This window comes from Pristiophorus japonicus, chromosome 7, assembly GCF_044704955.1.
Source record: "Pristiophorus japonicus isolate sPriJap1 chromosome 7, sPriJap1.hap1, whole genome shotgun sequence".
Lineage (NCBI taxonomy): Eukaryota > Metazoa > Chordata > Chondrichthyes > Pristiophoridae > Pristiophorus > Pristiophorus japonicus.
This window is the reverse complement of record NC_091983.1, coordinates 111,841,266-111,864,070: the sequence shown is the minus strand read 5'-3', so window position 1 is coordinate 111,864,070 and position 22,805 is coordinate 111,841,266. Positions and strand designations below refer to the sequence as shown.

The following is a 22,805-nucleotide window of genomic DNA, read 5'->3' as shown; positions in this document are numbered from 1 at the left end:
CTTGGAGACCGAGCTGGGTGAGTCACATTCAGAATTGGCTGCAATCGGAGTGGAAGCTGGGAATTTGGTGATGGTAAGAATCTGCAGTGAGGAGGAAGGCAGTTTCTCACACCCAATTCAAAAGGAGATGAGCCACAGAACCTGAGGATTCCAAGATTGAGGTTAAGTATCTAGATATGTAATATTTCTATTTATTGATCTCAATGGTTCTTGTTAAGCTTGAGTAAATAATTAGTCTTTGATTAGTTCACCTTTGAGGAACAAATAGAAAAATAGCAATGTAATTTACTAAAAATTTAAATAGTTTAGACCTAGTTAACAGCAATTACATAAATCAGCTTGTATCTCGGAGTTTTTTAAAAAAGTTTTAAATTGGAGGAGCCATAGCTTTCAATCTGGATACAATGTAGGGCATATGAGTGGGTGAATATTTCCCGGATTGCAGATTCCAGGAGGTGGTCACCCCACAGCCAAGTAGAGTTCAGAATAGCAAGTGGGCAGCCACCCGGAAAGGTAGGAGGAGGCAGGCCGTGCAGAAATGCTCCGGGAGTGTGTCACTCTCGAACCCATATTAAGCATTGAATGCCAGTGTTCCCGTTGAGCTGCGCTTTGTTCTGCGCAGCTTGTTTCTTTTAATACACAGCCCCTTTAAATTTGCAATGTAAGAGCCGGTGAGAGGCCTGCGCGGGACCATTCAGATTGCTGCGGGCCGCACAGCTTTGAGGGAACGTTGGTGACAACACCTCGAAGGAGTGCAGTCCCGAGCCTGGCACCATGAGCCAAAGGACTGCACAGGGAGAGTACAACAAATTGTGGGAATGCAGGGATTCGATAGTCAGGGCTTGTTGTCGCCCTGGTACAGGGGTAAGGGACATCACAGAGAGGGTGCAGAACATTCCTCTGAAGGAAAGAGCCAGAATTCGTCGTGCCTGTCTGAACCAACAATATTGGTAGAAGGACTTGAGGTCCAGCAGTCAGTGTTTAAGGAGCTAGGGATGAACTTAAAAAGCAGGATATCAAAGTTAGTAATCTCTGCATTACTCCCAGTGCCACGAGTAATGAGTAGAAATAGGAAGAAAAGGCAGGTTAATGTGTGGCTAGAGACATGCTGCAGGAGGGAGGGCTTCAGATTACTGGGACCGGTTCTGTGGCAGGAGGTTCTTGTTTAAGATGGACAGGTTGCACCTGAACAGTGCTGGGACCAATATTCTCGTGGGCAGGTTAACTAGTGCTGTGGGGGTGGTTTAAACTAATTCGGCTGGGGATTGGGCACCAAGGTATAGTATTTAATAAGTAGAAACCAGGTGCACAGAGGTCCCTTTAAATTTCCACACATACGCAGTATTTACAATGGAGAAGCCAGTGAGTGGCCTGTGGGGACATTTCTCATTACTGCTGGCACGCAACTGAGAGGGAACATTGCTCTTTACCCCTCTATCCTCCTTTTTAGACGCTCCTTTGTGCAATAATAACATGTCGTTTAGACGCTGTTATTCTTCAGAAAAATCTGTTCCATTAAGACCTGAAGGGTGAGATTAAAAAATCCAATCCATGATGCTTGCCACAAGATGTATCATTCCAGCCATTTGAGTACCATTGTATTTATTTCCCTTCTGGACCCCTCACGCACTGGGAACAGTCTGTTTCCATTGACTCTGTCTCCATCTACTCTGTCTCCGTTTCATCATTTCTAACACGTCTTATCAAATGACCCCTTAATTTCCTGAGTTGTTTTGCTTTATTTATTGTTTAAAATGGTACTGTTTTACTAGTTTATTCACAAGAATATAGTGAATATGGTGTATAATCCTCAAACCAAAAAGGCCATATGACTTGTGTTGTGCAGATTGTCTCCTCCAGATTGTGTGCAAATGCCAGCTTGGCTCAGTAGCAGCACTGTCACCTCTGGGTCAGAAAGTTGTTAGCTCAAGCCCTGCTGGAGGATTTGAGCATGTAATCTAGGATGCCACTTTAGTACCGAACTGAGAGCTGCATTGTCATTGTTGGATGAAATGTTAGACTGCAGTTCAGTCTGCCTATATGGCACTGTGAAGAAGAGCAGGATAGCTGCCACAGTGTCCTGCCAATGTTTTTCCTTCAACTAACACCAAAAAAAGCCAGATTAACTGGTCATTATTTCATTGCAGTTTGTGGGATCTTGGCTGCCATGTTTGCCTATATAACAGTGCCTACACTTCAAAAGTGATTTAATTGGCTATAAAGTACTTTGGGACATTGTGAATGTGAAAGGCTTTATATAGATTCTAGGGGCCGAAATTGCCCCTTGCGTCTCAAAGAGGCAGTAACGGATCAGTAAGCAGCTACTGCTCAGTCGAGGCAGATACGCTGACATTTTAGAAATTGCCCTTACGGATTGGCGCCGACCCCTTTCTGGCCTGCATGAGAAAGTTCCGAGTGGAGTGGAGTGGAGTGGAGTGGAGTGGAGTGGAGTGGAGTGGAGTGGAGTGGAGTGGAGTGGAGTGGAGTGGAGTGGAATGGAGTCTGGTCGGTGCCCCTGACCGCTTTCCCTGAGCGGCGCATCCGCCCTTAAAGGGGAGAGTGCACTGCCGCGGCCGTCATTTTATTTTGATTGTTGGCCGACTCCGAAGTCGGCCCGACCATGGCGGCCACGGGTTCGGCCGCGCCACTAAAGTTTATGCAGAGCTAGCAGCTGCCCTCTACTTTAACAGAAAGGGAGGGATGTTGTGATGCATCAGCGTGACGCGGCATGTCCACGTTGCACTTATGCATCCATCCGCCCCACTCCCCACTGACTTCCACCCCGCCGCAGCCCAACTTCACCACCCTGTCAGAAGGAAACATTTTTTAAAAGGGCAAAATCGCACCAGACAAATCAACAAAGAAAATGTTTTGGTCGGAGTGCAATTGCGGTCCCTAAATATGTCTTTATGCGGTATTCCAATTATACAACATATGCATGACTTTTGCATTTTAGAAATTAACACAAACTTGCATGTTTTGAACAGAGATTTGACCAGATTAAGTGTTTTTTTTTGGTGATTCAGATTAGTCTGACTCCAGAATGTATAGAGCAGTTGTTATTACTGTGGTTGTGATGCCATCCGTTGCCATTTACTGCTTGAGGGAGATCAGCTCTTGAAGAGATGTAGAAATAGAGCACAGGTTATAAAATGTGGCCATAGTGGGGAAATTTGCTTGGTTGTCCACGTGGAGTATATAAATAGTAGTGAATCATTTATGTGTGTTATTTGCCATTGCTATGGTTTTTCTCACTCGTTTATAGTTCAAGTTCCAGATACAAATAGAATTGGCGTGCCAAAAACATGTAATGGTCACTTTAGGCAGAATCTACTTTAAGAATTTTATTACACAAGTGGATTGACGTTCACCCATACATTCAAAAGGTTTGGATGTATGCTTTTTCCTGACTAGGTGAGTGACAATCTGAAAAATGAAAATGTGTAATTTTTCAGCCTCCCTGTTCTATGCAGTGATATTTGCATTGTGGATCTTCAGTGAACTTGGAAAGTGCCTGATTTAACATTTGTAGATAAGATAATCCTGCTGCTATGTCACTAATGCAATGTATCTACTTTCTATTCTGACAAGTTGGAAGTCTTGTTGGAAGCTAAAAAGTAATCCATGATGTGATATTTTCAGAGAGAACACAGCACACACAGCCTTTAAGATGGCAGAAGCTTCCAGAAGTCTCCTGAAGTCAGGTGACCTGGTTGTTTATTTTAAACAGCACTGGCTGCAGTAACACAGGAGTCCACCGTTTGGCACTACAGACATTACACTTCTCCCTCCTTCAACTACTTCCACGTCTGTAGGTAAAATATGATCAATGTGAACAAACCTAACCTGTCCATGATTAAACATCTTGACCAAATATGTGCGAGGACCACATATCTTCACCACTCTTCCTAGTAACCACTTTTAACTATTTATGGTGATAGTCCTTCACTCTCACCTTCTGATTTAATTTCACGCTTCTCTCTTTTACTCTACCTCTATCATGATTCTCTTTCTGTCTTAATTATGTATCTTCTACAGACTGTGCCAAGTTTGGTTTTAACAACGAGAATCTGGTTCGTGGCTGTCGTTTGAGAAACAACTCTGCTGGTGTTCTACAATAACACAAATAACATTCCGGAAATACTACCGGTTAGTGATATACCAGCAGGATTATCTTATCGAACAAAGGACACAAATAATCTTCCGGAAATACGAGGGGACCGAGGGTCTAGTGAGAAGGAGGAACTGAAGGAAATTGTTATTAGACGGGAAATTGTGTTAGGGAAATTGATGGGATTGAAGGCCGATAAATCCCCGGGACCTGATAGTCTGCATCCCAGAGTACTTCAGGAAGTGTGCTGAAAAATAGTGGATGCATTGGTGATCATTTTCCAACAGTCTATTGACTCTGGATCAGTTCCTATGGACTGGAGGGTAGCTAATGTAACACCACTTTTTAAAAAGGGAGGGAGAGAGAAAATGGGTAATTATAGACCAGTTAGCCTGACATCAGTAGTGGGGAAAATGTTGGAATTAATCATTAAGGATGAAATATCAGCACATTTGGAAAGCAATGACAAGATTGGTCCAAGTCAGCATGGATTTATGAAAGGGAAATCATGCTTGACGAATCTTCTGGAATTTTTTTAGGATGTAACTAGTAGAGTGGACAAGGGAGAATCAGTGCATGTGGTGTATTTGGACTTTCAAAAGGCTTTTGACAAGGTCCCACACAAGAGATTGGAGTGCAAAATTAAAGCACATGGTATTGGGAGAAATGTACTGATGTGGATAGTGAAAGGGTTGGCATACAGGAAGCAGAGAGTCGGGATAAACAGTTCATTTTCAGAATGGCAGGCAGTGACTTGTGGGGTGCCGCAGGGCTCCATGCTGAGACCCCAGCTATTTACAATATACATTAATGATTTAGATGAAGGAATTGAGTGTAATATCCAAGTTTGCAGATGACACTAAGCTGGGTGGCAGTGTGAGCTGTGAGGAGGACGCTAAGAGGCTGCAGGGTGACTTGGACAGGTTAGATGAGTGGGCAAATGCATGGCAGATGCAGTATAATGTGGATAAATGTGAGGTTATCCATTTTGGGGGCAGAAACACGAAGGCAGAATATGATCTGAATGGTGGCAGATTAGGAAAAGGGGATGTGCAACGAGACCTGGGTGTCATGGTACATCAGTCATTGAAAGTTGGCATGCAGGTACAGCAGGCGGCGAAGAAGGCAAATGGGGATTTGAATATAGAGCAGGGAGGTCTTAACTGCAGCTGTACAGGGCCTTGATGAGGCCTCTCCTGGAATATTGGGTCCAAGTTTCCACATGATTTGCGCCTGATTTTTAGGAGCAACTGGTGGAGAACGGACTATCTTAGAAATCGCAATTCTCCTCATTTTTTTTCTCTGCAGTGCTAGCCAGGTAGAAGAGTTCCATTTTGGAACAGAATTTTTTCTTCAAAAGGGGGCGTGTCCGGCCACTGACTCCTGATTTGAAAGTTTCCACAGTGAAAACGTACTCCAAACTAACTTAGAATGGAGCAAGTGAAGATTTTTGTAGAACTGAAAAAACCTTGTCTACACATTAAAAAATCAGGTGCAGGTTACAAATTAGGCGTCCGGAACGAGGTGGGGGGGGGGGGGGGAAGTCATTAAATTCTATAATAAATCCTTATTTATACTTCTACAAATAAATCCAACCTGAATAAACATTTATAAGCCAAGAAAAGATTAAATAAACCATCTTCCTACCTGTGAAGTGCTTCAGCCAGGGAGAGTGCTGCAGGTGTTCGTTCCCACGGGTGGGGGGGAGGAGGCAGCCGTGTGTTCCCGACGGCGGGCGGGGAGGGGGAGGGAAACGGCTGCCTCAACTTTCTGAGGCTTCTTGCAGCCTTCTCTGTGCTGATGGCAATGTGCTTTTATTAAAAAATGTTCAAAAATTAAACGGCTACAAAGAACTCCAAAAATGGCCGAGTGCCAATGTTTCCTTCACACTGCGCGAACGCTCCAACACGCACGCGCAGCATTGCCGGCAGGAACAAAAACTAATTTAAATGGTACCCGCCCCCTCCCACTTACAAAATCGGCGCAAGTGTAGGCTCCGCCCCCCCTGGGCGCCACGCCAAACAGACAAGGAGCTGCAGGGCGCTCCAGAATCGCGCTTTTTTTTTTCCGGCGCCGTTTTAGGCGCGAAAAACAGGCGCCCAGCTCGGAGGGGCGCCCGTTTTTTATCGTGTGGAAACTTGGGCCCATTGTGTTCAGTTTTGGTCTCTTAATCTGAGGAAGGACGTTCTTCCTATTGAAGGAGTTCAGCGAAGATTCACCAGACTGATTCCTGGGATGGCAGGACTGACCTATGAGGAGAGACTGGATCGACTGGGCCTGTATTCACTGGAGTTTAAAAGGATGAAAGGGGATCTCATAGAAACATATAAAATTCTGTCGGGACTGGACAGGTTAGATGCAGGAAGAATGTTCCTGATGTTGGGGAAGTCCAGAACCAGGAGACACAATCTAAGGATAAGGAGTAAACCATTTAGGACTGAGATGAGGAGAAACTTTTTCACTGAGTTGTTAACCTGTGGAATTCCCTACTGCAGAGAGTTGATGAGGCCAGTTCGTTAGATATATTCAAGGGGAAGATAGATATGGCCCTTACGGCTAAAGGAATCAAGGGGAATGGAGAGAAGGCAGGAAAGGGGTACTGGGGTGAATGATCAGCCATGATCTTATTGAATGGTGGTGCAGGCTCGAAGGGCCGAATGGCCTACTCCGGCACCTATTTTCTATGTTTCTATTGCACAGGGTTTTTCATGTATAAATGATTGAAAAAAACATTATTTTGTTTTTTTAAACTCTTACGCTAGTTCTTAAACTTTTACCAGGCGTAAGAATATCACGGGTATTTTCTGGGCAGAAGCTGGGCAAATAGCCGAACTTTATGCCCGCAGAAGCCTTTTTCCCGGGGTTGTAATCGGGTTCTGGGTTTTAGTGCATGAGCAGTACATGCTTCAACCGGGAACTTGCGTGGCCCCTTCGGGCACGTGTGCAACCCGTACATCCTGTAGGGGCCGCAAATTACGGCCCAATATCTCTGAACCTGCAGTAACTTCTTGTTATGAAAGGTAGCCATATGATCCATGGCTAGAAGACACTATCAGTTGAATGCCAACTCTGAACAATTGTTCTGCTCTTGCACCTTGAACCTTCCCTCCCCTAGGGATAGGCACCGCATTCTTCTGTGACTTGCTGAGGTAACAAATCTATAAAGTTCATCTCTCTCCTGCATTCCTTCATGGAAGAGAATTGTGGATCAAATTCTATTATACTTGTTAATGTCTAAAACTATGGTCACATTTTTAGCCTATAACCTCTGGATTTTTATTCAAGGTCTGAACTAAAAAAGAGTTTGGGGCCATGAAAGTAATGCAGAGGTGGGCCATGAGGCCGATCTCCTGATCAGAGGACTGAGCTACACGTAAAAGATTTTAAAAAATGGGACTTTTCATCTTTGAATAGATGTTAATGAGGGAATCTTATTAAAAACTTTGAAGATACTAAGTTGAAAAAGAAAACTGAACTAATTTCAAGTTAACCATGACCACAGGACAAGGGGATATAGGTACAATCTGATGAAGGCAAATTGAAGGCTAAAATAAAAACAGAAAATACTGAAAATACAGTTGGTCCATCATTATCTGAAGGGAAAAGGGCGATTAGAGTGTTCACCCTTCATTAAAACTCCAATTCTGATGATGGGTACATACCTGAAACATCATCACTTGTCTCGTCTCTTTTTCCAGATGCAGATTGAACTGCTGTGTATTTCCAGCATTTTCTGTTTTTATTTCATATTTGCAGTTTTTCCTTTTTTTTAAAAAAAAAAAAGTTGAAGACTGATGTCACGAAGCATGGCTTCATGCAAAGAGATGTGATCAATATATGCAGTAGTCTTCTGGGTAGTCTATAGTAGGCAGGAACTCTTGAGCTATTCAAGAGGCACTTATTATCTGTTCCTGTGGAAGGATGGGCTGAATGGTATCATTCATCTTTGCTTATCTTTCTGACAATATTGGGAGATATTGTATAGGCATCCCCTAGGTTACTCTGACACTGAGGAGACTACGAACGAGATATCTGTCACTAACACTAGTGACAAGGGTGAGGCTGCTGCTCCGATTCTGTGATATGATTGGCTTGTATCCAATATAAAAGGCAATTTATGTTCTTGATTTACAGGTATGTCTTGGGCTCATGTTTCTAGCAACTATTCTCTTTAGAAAATAAACATTGTGGTATATTTTCTGAAAGAATGATGTTCAATCGATGGAAAGTTACTGATGACAATACATATCTCAACTTTCATGTGATGCTCAACACTAAACCATACGAGTTTTCTTTATATCCGCCATGATAACAAATGAGGCCTGCGTTCAAATGATATAGGATGAAAGAGTTCTACCTGATTTCTCATTAAAAAGTTTCTTATTGTTACGTGAAGGATACTACCCGGATCTAGTTGTGATGTATTGGTGGATCAGTTTCACATATGCTAATCTTCAATTGTGACCTGTTCAGAAGCAGATTTATTAAAATACCACTACAAGAGGCAGCTTCAAAAAGCACTGTGACAGAACAACAGTGATTTTCATTAAAATCTAAGGAAAAATAACTTCAGGGACAGGATATCAGGCAGCCGTGGTTTATAAAATGAGTAAGTGCATCTATGGCACAAAATACAACGTGGGCAATGAACTATTTGCTGTTACATTGCAGCAGAAACAACTCGAGAACACTGAGAAACAAGCACTGACAACTTTGCAGATGATGTGGGACAATTAACAGTGAGTTAGCACATGGGGAAAGACTTTTATGGTGAACTATGGAAGAACTTATTTGGAATATGGTGCTAAAAGCCTACCATATACAGAACTTTACTCAGAAGATTAAATGAGTGGGATAGAGTTCAAGGGTTTTGGGTGACTCTGGCAAGGCCAGCATTTATTGCCCATCCATAATTGCCCTTGAGAAGATGGTGGTGAGCCACTTTCTTGATCTGCTGCAGTCCGTGTGGTGGTGATACTCCCACACTGCTGTTGGGGAGGGAGTTCCAGGATTTTGACCCAGTGACGATGAAGGATATGCTTCCAAATCAGGATGGTGTGTGACTTGGAGGGAAATGTGGAGGTGATGGTGTTCCCATGTGTTTGCTACCCTTGTCCTTCTAGGTGGTAGAGGTTGTGGGTTTGCTGTCGAAGAAGCCTTTCCAAGTTTGCTGCAGTGCATCTTGTAGATGGTACACACTGCAACCACGGTGCACCGGTGGTGGAGGGAGTGAATGTTGAAGGTGGTGGATGGGGGGCTGCCAATCAAGCCAGCTGCGTTGTCCTGGATGGTGTCAAGCTTCTTGAGTGTTGTTGGAGCTGAACTCATCCAGGCAAGTGGAGAGTATTCCATCATACTGCTGACTTGTGTCTTGTAGATGGTGGAAAGGCTTGGGGGATTCAGGAGGTGAGACACTCGCCGCAGAATACCCAGCCTCTGACCTGCTCTTGTTGCCACAGCATTTATGTTGCTGGTCCAGTTAAGTATCTGGTCAATGGTGACCCGCCCCCCCCCCCCCAGGATGTTGATGGTAGGGCATTCTCTGATGGTAATGCTATTGAATATTAAGAGGCAGTGGTTAGACTCTCACTTGTGTGGCGCGAATGTTACTTGCCACTTATCAGCCCAAGCCTGAATGTTGTCCAGGTCTTGCTGTATGCGGGCATGGACTGCTCCATTATCTGTGGAGTTGCAGATGGAACTGAACACTGTGCAATCATCAGCAAACATCCCCACTTCTGACTTTATGATGGAAAGAAGGTTATTTGAAGCAACTGAAGATGGTTGGGCCTAGTCTATGATAGGGTGGACTATACATGATCTGTGTAAGGAGCAGACTAAAGACCATTTTCCATTTTGTCCTTTTCTTGTATATTGCTAAATGGACTATTTGAAAAAAAATCCCAAGTGTTTAGAAATGTTTTATTGTTCACCCAATGGCTTGGTGAGTTTAGCCCATGAGCAATAGAACCGTACAGACTAGAAATGTCCCAGCTTCTGTGTTCAGCCAAGTGACAGTCGAGACACCACAGTTGACCTCAGATTCTGGATTAGGGAGGGTGCTTGCTGGGTGAGACCAGGATATGCCTTGGCTAGGATGTCCCATACCCACCTTCCCTCCCCTGGAAACTACTTGCCAGCATTCACAATCAGGGTGCTCACACACAGTGCAACCAATAAATGTAACATAATTGTTTTATTTAAAAAAAGATTTGTAACACTTTCTTCTTTTATGTCAGTAATTGATGGCAATTTTGGAAAACTATTTAAATCACGCTCCCACCCCGACCTCTTTCTTCCCCGCCCCACTCCGAGACAATTCCAGTACAGTTTCTTGGTCTTCTATGCTGCACAGAACCACCAGAATCAAATTCTTGAGAATGTTGCCGAATATTTAATAACAATAAATTTCAAAATTGTTTAATGACTTGCCTTGCATAGACATGCATTTTCATTTGAAGTTTCAAGCATTTTGCTTGCTAACTAAACTGCATCGAAAGTTACAAATGCATAGGGGCGAAATTGCCCCCCCCGCCCCGATTGGGGGCGATAACCGACAGGGGCCGGGACTTTTAGCACCTGCCGTGGAAGTCCCAACACCGCTGCTGAATTGGGCTTACTGCCGCTCAAAGGAAGTGGAGTGCAATCTCCCGTGCTCCACTTCTTTGGGGGGCGGTAACCGGTGCACAACTGGGGCGGAGAGTCGAGCACTACACAGATGCTCCACGTAGCCCTGACGCGCTTCAACGTCCCTCACCATCGCTTCCAAGGGAAGGCAGTTGCACAATCTGCACGGCCTCCACTGGGCCACCAGGGGAGCGTGCGACTGAGCCAGCACCCAAGACGGAGTGTCGGGCTGCACGATGGCAGCCCAGACCATGCTAGGGCCGCCATCATCGAGCTGACCCAAGAGTCGGCCGACAAAAAAAGACGGCGGTCTGTGGTGCTAACCGTGGGACGCGGCCATGGCAGCACCTCCACACACTCCCGGGCAATTTCCCGGGAGGCGGTAGTGCCCCTCTCTCCTTACCCTGGGCAAAAACTGTCTTGTGCCCCCCGGAGCTGCTAACGGGGCTATAAAAAGGGAACATTTAGCCCCCTTCACTTTAGTGTAACAATTTTCTATAATGGAGACTCGATCATGTGCAGCTTAGCAGTTGAATAGATTATCTATTAACAGTATCTGTTGGAAAATTTCAGACTTAAGAGACACTCTGTCTGGTGCCTATCGATGAAAGTCAATACATGGTGCCAGAAGAATTAAAAACTAACTGTTTTTAAAAAAAACACTGCAGCTGACTAGAATAAATGACCAAAATACAAGCTTCTAATTGAAAGCGCAGCATGGAACTTTAAGGAAACAAAACAAATCTGTGTAATTCATCTGTTGGCTACAGCTATTATAGATAAAAGAAGAATCACAAGGTTTTAACTCTCATACTTTTGGAATTAAGCTGTAAAAGTAAGAACACATTTACATGGGATGCAACAGGTGATGAAAATGTAGAAAGTTATAGTAAAGTTTGAGGATTTTTGCTCGCCACGGAAGAATACTGCATCTGAAATGTATGTTTACTTCTAGAAAATAAGGAGCCAATTGTTCGCTGTTGGTGTGTTGAATAAACTGTGACGCTTATACAAAAGCAAAATGCTGCAGATGCTGAACATCTGAAATAAAAACAGAAAATGCTGGAAATACTCAGCAGGTCAGGCCGCATCTGTGGAGAGAGAAACAGAGTTAATGTTTCAGGTCAATGACCTTTTCGTAAGAACAGGAAACATTTAGAGATGTTACAGATTTTAAGCAAGTGTTGGGGCAGGGAAATGGGGGAGGGGAGGAAAGAACCAAAAAAAAGGGAAGGTCTGTGATGGGGTGGAAGGCAGGAGGGATTAAATGACAGAAGGGATGACGGTGCAAGGCAAAAGGAGATAGTAACAGGACAGATAAAGAAACAAAAGATGAGTCTAGATAGGGTATACATGGAAATGGCAGAAACATAACCTCTGCCCCAATTTTTTTGGATGGCAACTGTTATGGTCTGAAATTGTTGAACTCTATGTTGAGTCTAGAAGGCTGTCCAATGTCTAATCGAAAGATGAGGTGCTGTTCCTCGAGTTTCGTTGGAACAGTAGGGGAGGCTGAAAACCGAGAGGTCAGAGTGGGAGTGGAGCGATACATTGATGACTCTATAGGTACTGTTTCCTGCTCTTGTCCTGAACTAGAAAATTTCATTCACTTTGCTTCTAATTTCCACCCTTCCCTCACCTTTACATGGCCCATCTCTGACTCTTCCCTTCCTCGACTTCTCTGTCACCATTTCTGGGGATAGGCTATTGAGAAACATCCACTATCAGCCCATTGATTCCTACAGCTATCTAGACGATACTTCCTCCCACCATGCTTTCTGTAAGGACTCTTCCAATCTCCCAGTTTCTCCGCCGCATCTGTTCTGACAATGCCATGTTCCATACTATTGTTTCCACTATGTGTTCCTTTTTTCTCAACCGAGGATTCCCCTCTACCATGGTTGACATGGCCCTCGACCATTCCATTCACCCTACCAGCCTCCACATTCAGTGAATCATCCTCTGCCATTTCTGCCAACTCCAGCGTGATCCCACCACCAAATGCATCTTCCCCTTCCCTCCCCATCTTCTCTTCCCCTTTCAAAGGGACTGTTCCCTTTGCGACACCATGGTGCACTCCTCAGTCACCCCCAATACTCCCTCCCCTTCCCGTGCAAGTGCAGGGGATGCAACACCTACCCTTTTACCTCCTCCCTTCTCACTGTCCAGAGCTCCAAACATTCCTTCCAGGTGAAACAGCAATTTACTTGTTGTACTTGCAATTTAGTATACCGTAATCGCTGCTCACAAGGCAATCTCTACATTGGGGAGACCAAACGCAGATTGGGTGACCGCTTTGCGGAACACCTCTGTTCAGTCTGCAAGTGTGACCCCGAGCTTCCGGTCACCTGTTACTTTACTTTAATTCTCAGCTTCACTTTGACTCTGACCTCTCTGTCTTTGGTCTTCTCTTCTGTTCCAACGAAGCTCAACTTAAGCTCGAGGAACAGCAACTCTTCTTTCAATTCGGCACTTTACAGTCTTCTGGACTCAACATCGAGTTCTACAATTTCAGACCATAACCTCTGCCCCATTTCTTCGGATGGCAGATATTCCTGCCATTCCCATTTACACCTCTTCTAGACTCATCCCTTGTTTCTTTACCTGTCCCATTACCATCCTTTTTGCTTTGTACTGTCATACCTTTTGTCATTTAATCACTCCTGCCTTCCACCTAACACAGATCTTCCCTTTTGTTCTTTCCTCCCCTCCCCCTTTCCCTGCCCCTGAACTTGCTTAAAATCTGTTGCATCTCTAACTTTTTCCAGTTCTGGCAAAAGATCATTGACCTGAAATGTCAACTCTGTTTCTCTCTCTCCATAGATGCTGCCTGACCTGCTGAGTGTTTCCAGCATTTTCTGTTTTTATCGCCAATGCTTGTGGTGGACCAAAGAGTCGCTGATTTGTGGTGGAAAGAGTGCAATGAATAAATTTGGGAAGCCCACACTGATTGGAGATACAAAGATTTGTTGAATTATGCTGTGGACATGAATCAATGGCCAGCATTCAAACATGTAGCAAGTGTGGTTTGTTAAAAAAACACTTCTGACAAACAGGAAAAGAACCAACTGTACTTTGTGGAGGCAGATGAACAAGATAATGAGTACAAGTACACAGCTGGAGAAGTGGATACATGGAGTAAATTATTGTTGTTTGTGACAAAGTGGTTCATTAATGTTGTGGATGTTTCAGGTAAATAGTGGAGCTATGTGCAGTCTACTCTTTCTTAAAGTACGAGAATATTGTAGGAAATTCTGATCCTTTATCTCCAAAGGAGTTAAGTTAAGCAAATATATTGTGTGTTTTTCACCTTCATTAGTTGGGCAGTATACTGGCGGAGTGGATTTCCCACCCATTATAGAATCTGACAGATTTTCGTACCATTGAAGGTGAAAATTACCTCTATTGTATAATTGGTTTATGATGCTTGCAGCAAGCAAATGATTCTTTATCCTAAAATATAGTGAAAATGCGATGGCTATATATGACTGGAGATGTACAAACTTATGACATCTGTTTCCTTTTGCATAGGTGTTGCTTATGTCTTTTTTAATTTTACTACTTGGACTTGGATTTGGACTTGGCCTAAGATCATGTCAAAGTGTAGCAGCAGGTATTTCATATTTTTTCAACATAAAAATTTTCAGAAATGTTATTTTTGCCATTATTAATAATGTTCTATTTTTTAAATTGTGATTTCCTTTGGCATTTTTGATAAAATAAAATGACTCGTGCTGGTTTTATATGGTAAAATCTGTTGATAAACAGGTCATTATTTTCTTTATAGACTTAAAGGTCAAGATTATATTTAGATGTATGGAAGTGTATCTAGATTTTGATTCAGCCTACAATCTGCTCACTATCATGACCTCTATCGCACTTGCATAAACTTTTCTTACCCCAAAAGTAATTCTTGCAAAACTCCAGGGCCAAGTGTTTCCGCTTTGGGCACAATCCATGATCAGGTGCAAATTGCGCTCGTGTAAAGTGTTTTTTTTTTGTTCAAGTTTCTGCTCAAACTCGTTTGCATGTCACCGAATGTAAAATCTTCCATGAACCAGTGCAATTGGGCGGCGTTTTAGAACATAGAACTGTTTACGTGTTAGACTGGTGGACAGTAGTCAGTTTCTTAATAAATTGAAAGACAAATGTAAAGATTTAAAAATGTGCATATTAGTGTCCTTCCAAAAAAGCGTAATTTTTAGAGCCTCCTCAAAGGCCCGCAAACGGCAATTAGCAGTGTTATGTATTTAACCCCTTGTATTCTGCATCACACCTGACCACCAGAGAAACAAAGAAACATAGAAACATAGAAAATACTTGCAGGAGTAGGCTATTTGAGCCTGCACCGCCATTCAATGAGTTCATGGCTGAACATGCAACTTCAGTACCCCATTCCTGCTTTCTTGCCATACCCCTTGATCCCCCTAGTAGTAAGGACTACATCTAACTCCTTTTTGAATATATTTAGTGAATTGGCCTCAACAGCTTTCTGTGGTAGAGAATTCCACAGGTTCACCACTCTCTGGGTGAAGAAGTTTCTCCTCATCTCGGTCCTAAATGGCTTACCCCTTATCCTTAGACTGTGACCCCTGGTTCTGGACTTCCCCAACTTTGGGAACATTCTTCCTGCATCTAACTTGTCTAAACCCGTCAGAATTTTAAACGTATCTATGAGGTCCCCTCTCATTCTTCTGAATTCCAGTGAATACAAGCCCAGTTGATCCAGTCTTTCTTGATATGTCAGTCCCGTCATCCCGGGAATCAGTCTGGTGAACCTTCACGGTGAACCTTCACTGCACTCCTTCAGCAGCAAGAACGTCCTTCCTCAAGTTAGGAGACCAAAACTGTACACAATACTCCAGGTGTGGCCTCACCAAGGCCCTGTACAACTGTAGTAACACCTCCCTGCCTCTGTACTCAAATCCCCTTGCTATGAAGGTCAGCATGCCATTTGCTTTCTTAACCGCCTGCTGTAGCTGCATGCCAGCCTTCAATCACTGTTGTACTATGACACCCAGGTCTCGTTGCACCTCCCCTTTTCCTAATCTGTCACCATTCAGATAATAGTCTGTCTCTCTGTTTTTACCATCAAAGTGGATAACCTCACATTTATCCACATTATACTTCATCTGCCATGCTTTTGCCCACTCACCTAACCTATCCAAGTCACTCTGCAGCCTCATAGCATCCTCCTCGCAGCTCTCACCCAACTTAGTGTCATCCGCAAATTTTGAGATACTACATTTAATCCCCTCGTCTAAATCATTAATGTACAATGTAAACAGCTGGGGCCCCAGCACAGAACCTTGCGGTACCCCACTAGTCACTGCCTGCCATTCTGAAAAGTACCCATTTACTTCTACTCTTTGCTTCCTGTCTGCCAACCAGTTCTCAATCCACGTCAGCACACTATCCCCAATCCCATGTGCTTTAACTTTGCACATTAATCTCTTGTGTGGGACCTTGTCGAAAGCCTTCTGAAAGTCCAAATACACCGCATCAACTGGTTCTCCCTTGTTCACTCGACTGGAAACATCCTCAAAAAATTCCAGAAGATTTGTCAAGTATGATTTCCCTTTCACAAATCCATGCTGACTTGGACCTATCATGTCACCTCTTTCCAAATGCGCTGCTATGACATCCTTAATAATTGATTCCATCATTTTACCCACTACTGATGTCAGGCTGGCCAGTCTATAATTCTCTGTTTTCTCTCTCCCTTTTTTTTAAAAGTGGGGTTACATTGGCTACCCTCCACTCCATAGGAACTGATCCACAGTCCATGGAATGTTGGAAAATGACTGTCAATGCATCCACTATTTCCAAGGCCACCTCCTTAAGTACTCTGGGATGCAGTCCATCAGGTCCTGGGGATTTATCGGCCTTCAGTCCCATCAATTTCCCCAACACAATTTCCCGGCTAATAAGGATTTCCCTCAGTTCCTCCTCCTTATTAGACACTCTGACCCCTTTTATATCCCGGAAGGTTGTTTGTGTCCTCCTTAGTGAATACCGAACCAAAGTACTTGTTCAATTGGTCTGCCATTTCTTTGTTCCCCGTTATGACTTCCCCTGATTCTGACTGCAGGGGACCTACATTTGTCTTTACTAACCTTTTTCTCTTTACATATCAATAGAAGCTTTTGCAGTCCGTCTTAATGTTCCCTGCAAGCTTCCTCTCGTACTCTATTTTCTCTGCCCTTTGTCCTCCTCCGCTGAGTTCTAAATTTATCCCAGTCCCCAGGTTTGCTGCTATTTCTGGCCAATTTGTATGCCACTTCCTGGGTTTTAATACTATCCCTGATTTCCCTTGATAGTCATGGTTGAGCCACCTTCCCTTTTTTATTTTTACGCCAGACAGGGATGTACAATTGTTGTATTTCATCCATGCGGTCTCTAAATGTCTGCCATTGTCCATCCACAGTCAACCCCTTAAGTATCATTTACCAATCTATTCTAGGCAATTCACATCTCATACCTTCAAAGTTACCCTTCTTTAAGTTCTGGACCATGGTCTCTGAATTAACTGTTTCATTCTCCATCCTAATGTAGAATTCCACCATATTATGGTCACTCTTCTCCAAGGGGCCTCGCACAACGAGATTGCTCATTAATCCTCTCTCTTTACACAACACCCAGTCTAAGATGGCCTCTGCCCTAGTTGGTTCCTCGACATATTGGTCTAGAAAACCATCCCTTATGCACTCCAGGAAATCCTCCTCCACCGTATTGCTTCCAGTTTGGTTAGCCCAATCTATATGCATTTTAAAGTCACCCATGATAACTGCTGCACCTTTATTGCACGCACCCCTAATTTCCTGTTTGATGCCCTCCCCAACATCACTACTACTGTTTGGAGGTCTGTACACAACTCCCACTAATGTTTTTTGCCCTTTGGTGTTCTGCAGCTCTACCCATATAGATTCCACATCATCCAAGCTAATGTCCTTCCTAACTATATTGCATTAATCTCCTCTTTAACCAGCAATGCTACCCCACCTCCTTCTCCTTTTATTCTATCCTTCCTGAATGTTGAATACCCTTGGATGTTGACTTCCCAGCCCTGATCATCCTAGAGCCATGTCTCTGTAATCCCAATCACATCATATCTGTTAACATCTATTTGCACAGTTAATTCATCCACCTTATTACGGATACTCCTTGCATTAAGACACACAGCCTTCAGGCTTGTTTTTTTAACACCCTTTGTCCTTTTAGAATTATGATGTAGTGTGGCCCTTTTTGTTTCTTGCCTTTGTTTACTCGGCCTTCCACTATTACTTTTTACTTTTCTACCATCTGTTTCTGACTCCATATTACTTCGCCCTATCTCGCTGCATAGGTTCCCATCCCCTGCCATATTAGTTTAAGCACTCCCGAACTGCATTTGCAAATGTAACCCCCATGACATCAGTTCCAGTCCTGCCCAAGTACAGACCGCCCCTTTTGTACAGGTCCCACTTCCCCCAGAACTGGTTCCAATGTCCCAGGAATTTGAATCTCTCCCTCTCCCAGAGGGTCTACCTGTTGGAGTCCCAAGGGATCCCAACATCCCTTGGGAGCACAGTATATAAGCGGGCCACCCACGAGGTACCTGCACTCTGGAGCTACAATAAAGGAACTAAGGTCACACTTGCTCATTACACACACTACTCAGTCTGACCATTTATTGTGAGTGTAACAATTGGCGACGAGGTGACGAACAACCGTGTGAAAATGTAAAGAACAGTCGGCATCCTGGAGAAGTTCTCAGAGGGGGTGATTGGGAGGCCTTCGTGGAGAGACTCGACCAATACTTCGTGGCCAACGAGCTGGAAGGGGATGGGAACGCGACCAAATGAAGGGTGATCCTCCTAACTGTCTGTGGGACCACCACCTATGGCCTCATGAAGAATCTCCTGGCCCCAGCTAAACCAACAGAGAAATCCTACGAAGAACTGTGTACGCTGGTCCGGGAGCACCTAAATCCTAAGGAAAGCGTTTTGATGGCGAGATATCGGTTCTACACATGTCAACAATCGGAGGGCCAGGAAGTGGCAAGCTACGTCGCCGAACTAAGATGCGTTGCAGGACATTGAGTTTGAGGGATTCCTAGAACAAATGCTCAGACTTTTTTGTACTGGGCATCGGACATGAGACAATCCTTCGCAAACTGTTAACTGTAGAAACTCCGAATCTGAATAAAGCCCGAACAATAGCCCAGGCATTTATGTCCACCAGCGACCCCACCAAACAGATTTCACAGAACGAAGTAGTTTTGGCTAGTAGAATGCATAAAGTAACGTCGGTTTTGAGCAGAATGTACACGCCGGCTGCTGTGGCCCAACCTCAATTGACCCAAAGTCTGCCATCTGTTAATGCGAGGCAGTTAACACCCTATTGGCGCTGCGGAGGTGATCATTGACCCCATCAATGCCGCTTTAAGCACTATGCGTACAGTGGCTGCAGAACAATGGGACACCTCCAACGAATGTGCAGGCGAGCTGCAAACTCTGCAAATCCTGCAAACCACCACGTTGCAGAGGAAGGTCGATCCACAGTGGATCCTATGGAATTGGAAACTCGTCCGGAGGAGGCAGAGGTGTGCGGGGTACACATGTTCACGACGTAAAGCCCACCAATAATGTTGAAAGTTGAACTGAACGGTATTCCAGTGTCTATGGAGCTGGACACACGGGCAAGTCAATCCATAATGAATAAAAAGGCCTTCGACAGGCTGTGGGAGCTGGACACAGGCCCAAACTCAACCCCATTCACACCAAACTAACGACTTACACAAAGGAACTAATTCCTGTAATTAGCAGTGCTGAAGTCACCGTCTCCTATGACGGAGCAGTACACAAACTCCCGCTGTGGATTGTGCCAGGGGATGGCCCCACGTTGTTTGGCAGAAGCTGGCTGGGGAAAATCCGCTGGAACTGGGACGACATCAGAGTGCTTTCGTCTGTCGACGACACCGCATATACCTAGATTCTGAGCAAGTTCCCTTCGTTATTCGAGCCAGGCATCGGAAGCTTCTCGGGGGCGAAAGTGCAGATCCATTTGGTTCCCGGTACGCGACCCATTCACCACGAGGCTCTGGCGGTACCGTACACGATGCGTGAAAAAGTGGAAATCAAGCTGGACAGGCTGCAACGTGAAGGCATCATCGTGCTGGTGGAATTCAACGACTGGGCCAGTCAGATTGTTCCGGTTCTCAAGGAGGATGAATTTGCGCAGACTATAAAGTAACGATTAACCATTTGTCGCTACAAAACTAATACCCGCTACCCAAGACAGACGACCGATTTGCGACCCTGGCTGGAGGGAAGACATTCACCAAGCTGGACCTGACTTCGGCCTACATGACGCAGGAGCTGGAGGAGTCTTCGAAAGGCCTCACCTGCATCAACATGCGTAAAGGTCTGTTTATCCACACCCTGAAGAATCTGGAGGAGGTTCTTAGTCGGTTGGATCACGTGGGACTTGGGTTGAAACTTGCTAAGTGTGTTTTCCTGGCGCAGGACGTTGAATTCTTAGGTAGGAGAATTGCAGCAGAAGGCATCAGACACACCGACGCCAAGACTGAGGCCATCAAGAATGTGCCGCGACCACAGAACGTGACGGAGCTGCGGTCGTTCCTGGGACTCCTTAACTACTTTGGTAATTTCCTACCTGGGTTAAGCATCCTGCTAGAACCCCTACATGCACTACTGCGCAAGGGAGCCGACTGGGTATGGGGTAATTCACAAGGCTGCCTTTAAGAAAGCCAGAAACTTATTGTGTTCTAACAAACTGCTTGTCCTGTATAACCCATGTAAACGATTAGTGTTAGCTTGCGATGCGTCGTCATATGGGTCAGGTGTGTGTTACAACAGGCTAATGAATCGGGAATTTTGCAACCAGTTGCGTATGCATCCAGGAGTTTGTCCAAGGCCGAAAGGGTCTGCAGCATGGTTGAAAAAGAGGCTCTGGCGTGCGTTTACGGGGTGAAAAAAAATGCACCAGTACTTATTTGGCCTCAAGTTTAAGCTTGAAACTGACCACAAGCTGCTCCTATCACTATTCTCTGAGAGCAAAGGGATTAATACCAATGCCTCTGCCCGCATCCAAAGATGGGCGCTCACATTGTCGACATACAACTATGTAATCCGCCACAGACCGGTTACACAGAACTGCGCAGGTGCTCTGTCGGCTACAACTGCCCACCACCGGGGTGGAAATAGCACAGCCAGCGGACTTGCTCATGGTTATGGAAGCATTTGAGAACGAGAAATCCCCCGTTACGGCCCACCAGATCAGGACCTGGACCAGGACAGCCAGGATCCTTTACTGTCCTTGGTTTAAAAAAAAAAACTGTGTCCTCCATGGGAGCTGGTCCACTGTCCCAGTGGAGATGCAGGAAGCGATTAAGCAGTTCCATAGACGCAAAGATGAGCTGTCCCTGCAGGCGGACTGTCTTTGGTCGGGCAATCGCGTAGTCTTGCCCAAGAAAGGCAGAGACACATTTATTTGCGAACTGCACAACACCCACCCAGGCATCGGAATGATGAAAGCCATAGCCAGATCCCACGTGTGGTGGCCTGGCATCGACTCCGATTTAGAGTCATGTGTGCGCCAGTGCAACACTTGCTCTCAGTTGAGCAATGCACCCAGAGAGGCACCGCTAGGTTTGTGGTCCTGGCCATCCAAACCATGGTCGAGGATCCATGTAGACTATGCAGGCCTATTCCTAGGCAAAATGTTTTTGATTGTCATGGACGCTTACTCAAAATGGATTGAATGTGCAATAATGTCTAAGCACATCCACGGCCACCATTGAAAGTCTACAAGCTATGTTTGCCACGCACGGCCTGTCCGATGTCCCAGTCAGCGACAATGGGCCGTGCTTCACCAGTGCTGAATTCAAAGAATTCATGACCCGCAACTGGATCAAACATGTCACATCTGCCCCGTTCAAGCCCGCATGCAATGGCCAGGCGGAACGGGCAGTTCAGACCATCAAGCAAAGCTTGAAATGCATGTCGGAAGGCTCCCTGCAGACCCGGTTGCCCCGAGTACTGCTCAGCTACTGCACCAGACCCCACTCGCTCACTGGGATTCCCCCAGCTGAGCTACTCATGAACAGGGCACTCAAAACTGGGAAGGTGGCTCAACCATGGCTAACAAAGGAAATTAAGGATAATGTTAAAGCCAAGGAAGAGGCATATAAATTGGTCAGAAAAAACAACAAACCTGAGGACTGGGAGAAATTTAGAATTCAACAGAGGGAGGACTAAGGGTTTAATTAGGAGAGGGAAAATAGAGTATGAGAGGAAGATTGCAGGGAATATAAAAACTGACTGCAAAAGCTTCTATAAATATGTGAAGAGAACAAGATTAGTAAAGACAAACGTAAGTCCCTTGCATTCGGATTCAGGTGAATTTATAATGGGGAACAAAGAAATGGCAGACCAATTGAACCAATACTTCAGTTCTGTCTTCACGAAGGAAGATACAAATAACCTTCCAGAAATACTAGGAGACAGTGGGTCTAGTGAGAAGGATATCCTTATTAGATGGGAAATTGTGTTAGCGAAATTGATGGGATTGAAGTCTGATAAATCCCTGGGGCCTGATGGTCTGCATCCCAGAGTACTCAAGGAAGTGGCCCTAGAAATAGTGGATGCACTGGTGATCATTTTCCAACAGTCTATCGACTCTGGATCAGTTCCTATGGACTGGAGGGTAGCTAATGTAACACCACTTCTTTTTAAAAAGGGAGGGAGAGAGAAAACCGGTAATTAGAGACCGGTTAGCCTGACATCAGTAGTGGGGAAAATGTTGGAATTAATCATTAAGGATGAAATAGCAGTGCATTTGGAAAGCAGTGACAGATCGGACCAAGTCAGCATGGATTTATGAAAGGGAAATCCTGCTTGATGAATCTTCTGGAATTTTTTGAGGATGTAACTGGTAGAGTGGACAAGGGAGAACCAGTGGATGTGGTGTATTTGGACTGTCAAAAGGCTTTTGACAAGATCCCGCACAAGAGATTGGTGTGCAAAATTAAAGCACATGGTATTGGGGGTAATGTATTGACGTG

General features: G+C 44.7%; 1 protein-coding gene across 2 annotated transcripts in view; it reads left to right on the top strand.

Moving 5' to 3' along the window:
• The window catches only part of LOC139267240 (venom phosphodiesterase 2-like), a 187,795-nt gene that overhangs the window by 12,850 nt on the left and 152,140 nt on the right, over window positions 1-22,805 (top strand). For both annotated transcript variants that reach the window (XM_070885244.1, XM_070885243.1), the window contains exon 2: window positions 14,270-14,351. In XM_070885244.1, the coding sequence (XP_070741345.1) occupies window positions 14,270-14,351 (82 nt within the window). The remainder of the gene's footprint in view (window positions 1-14,269; window positions 14,352-22,805) is intronic.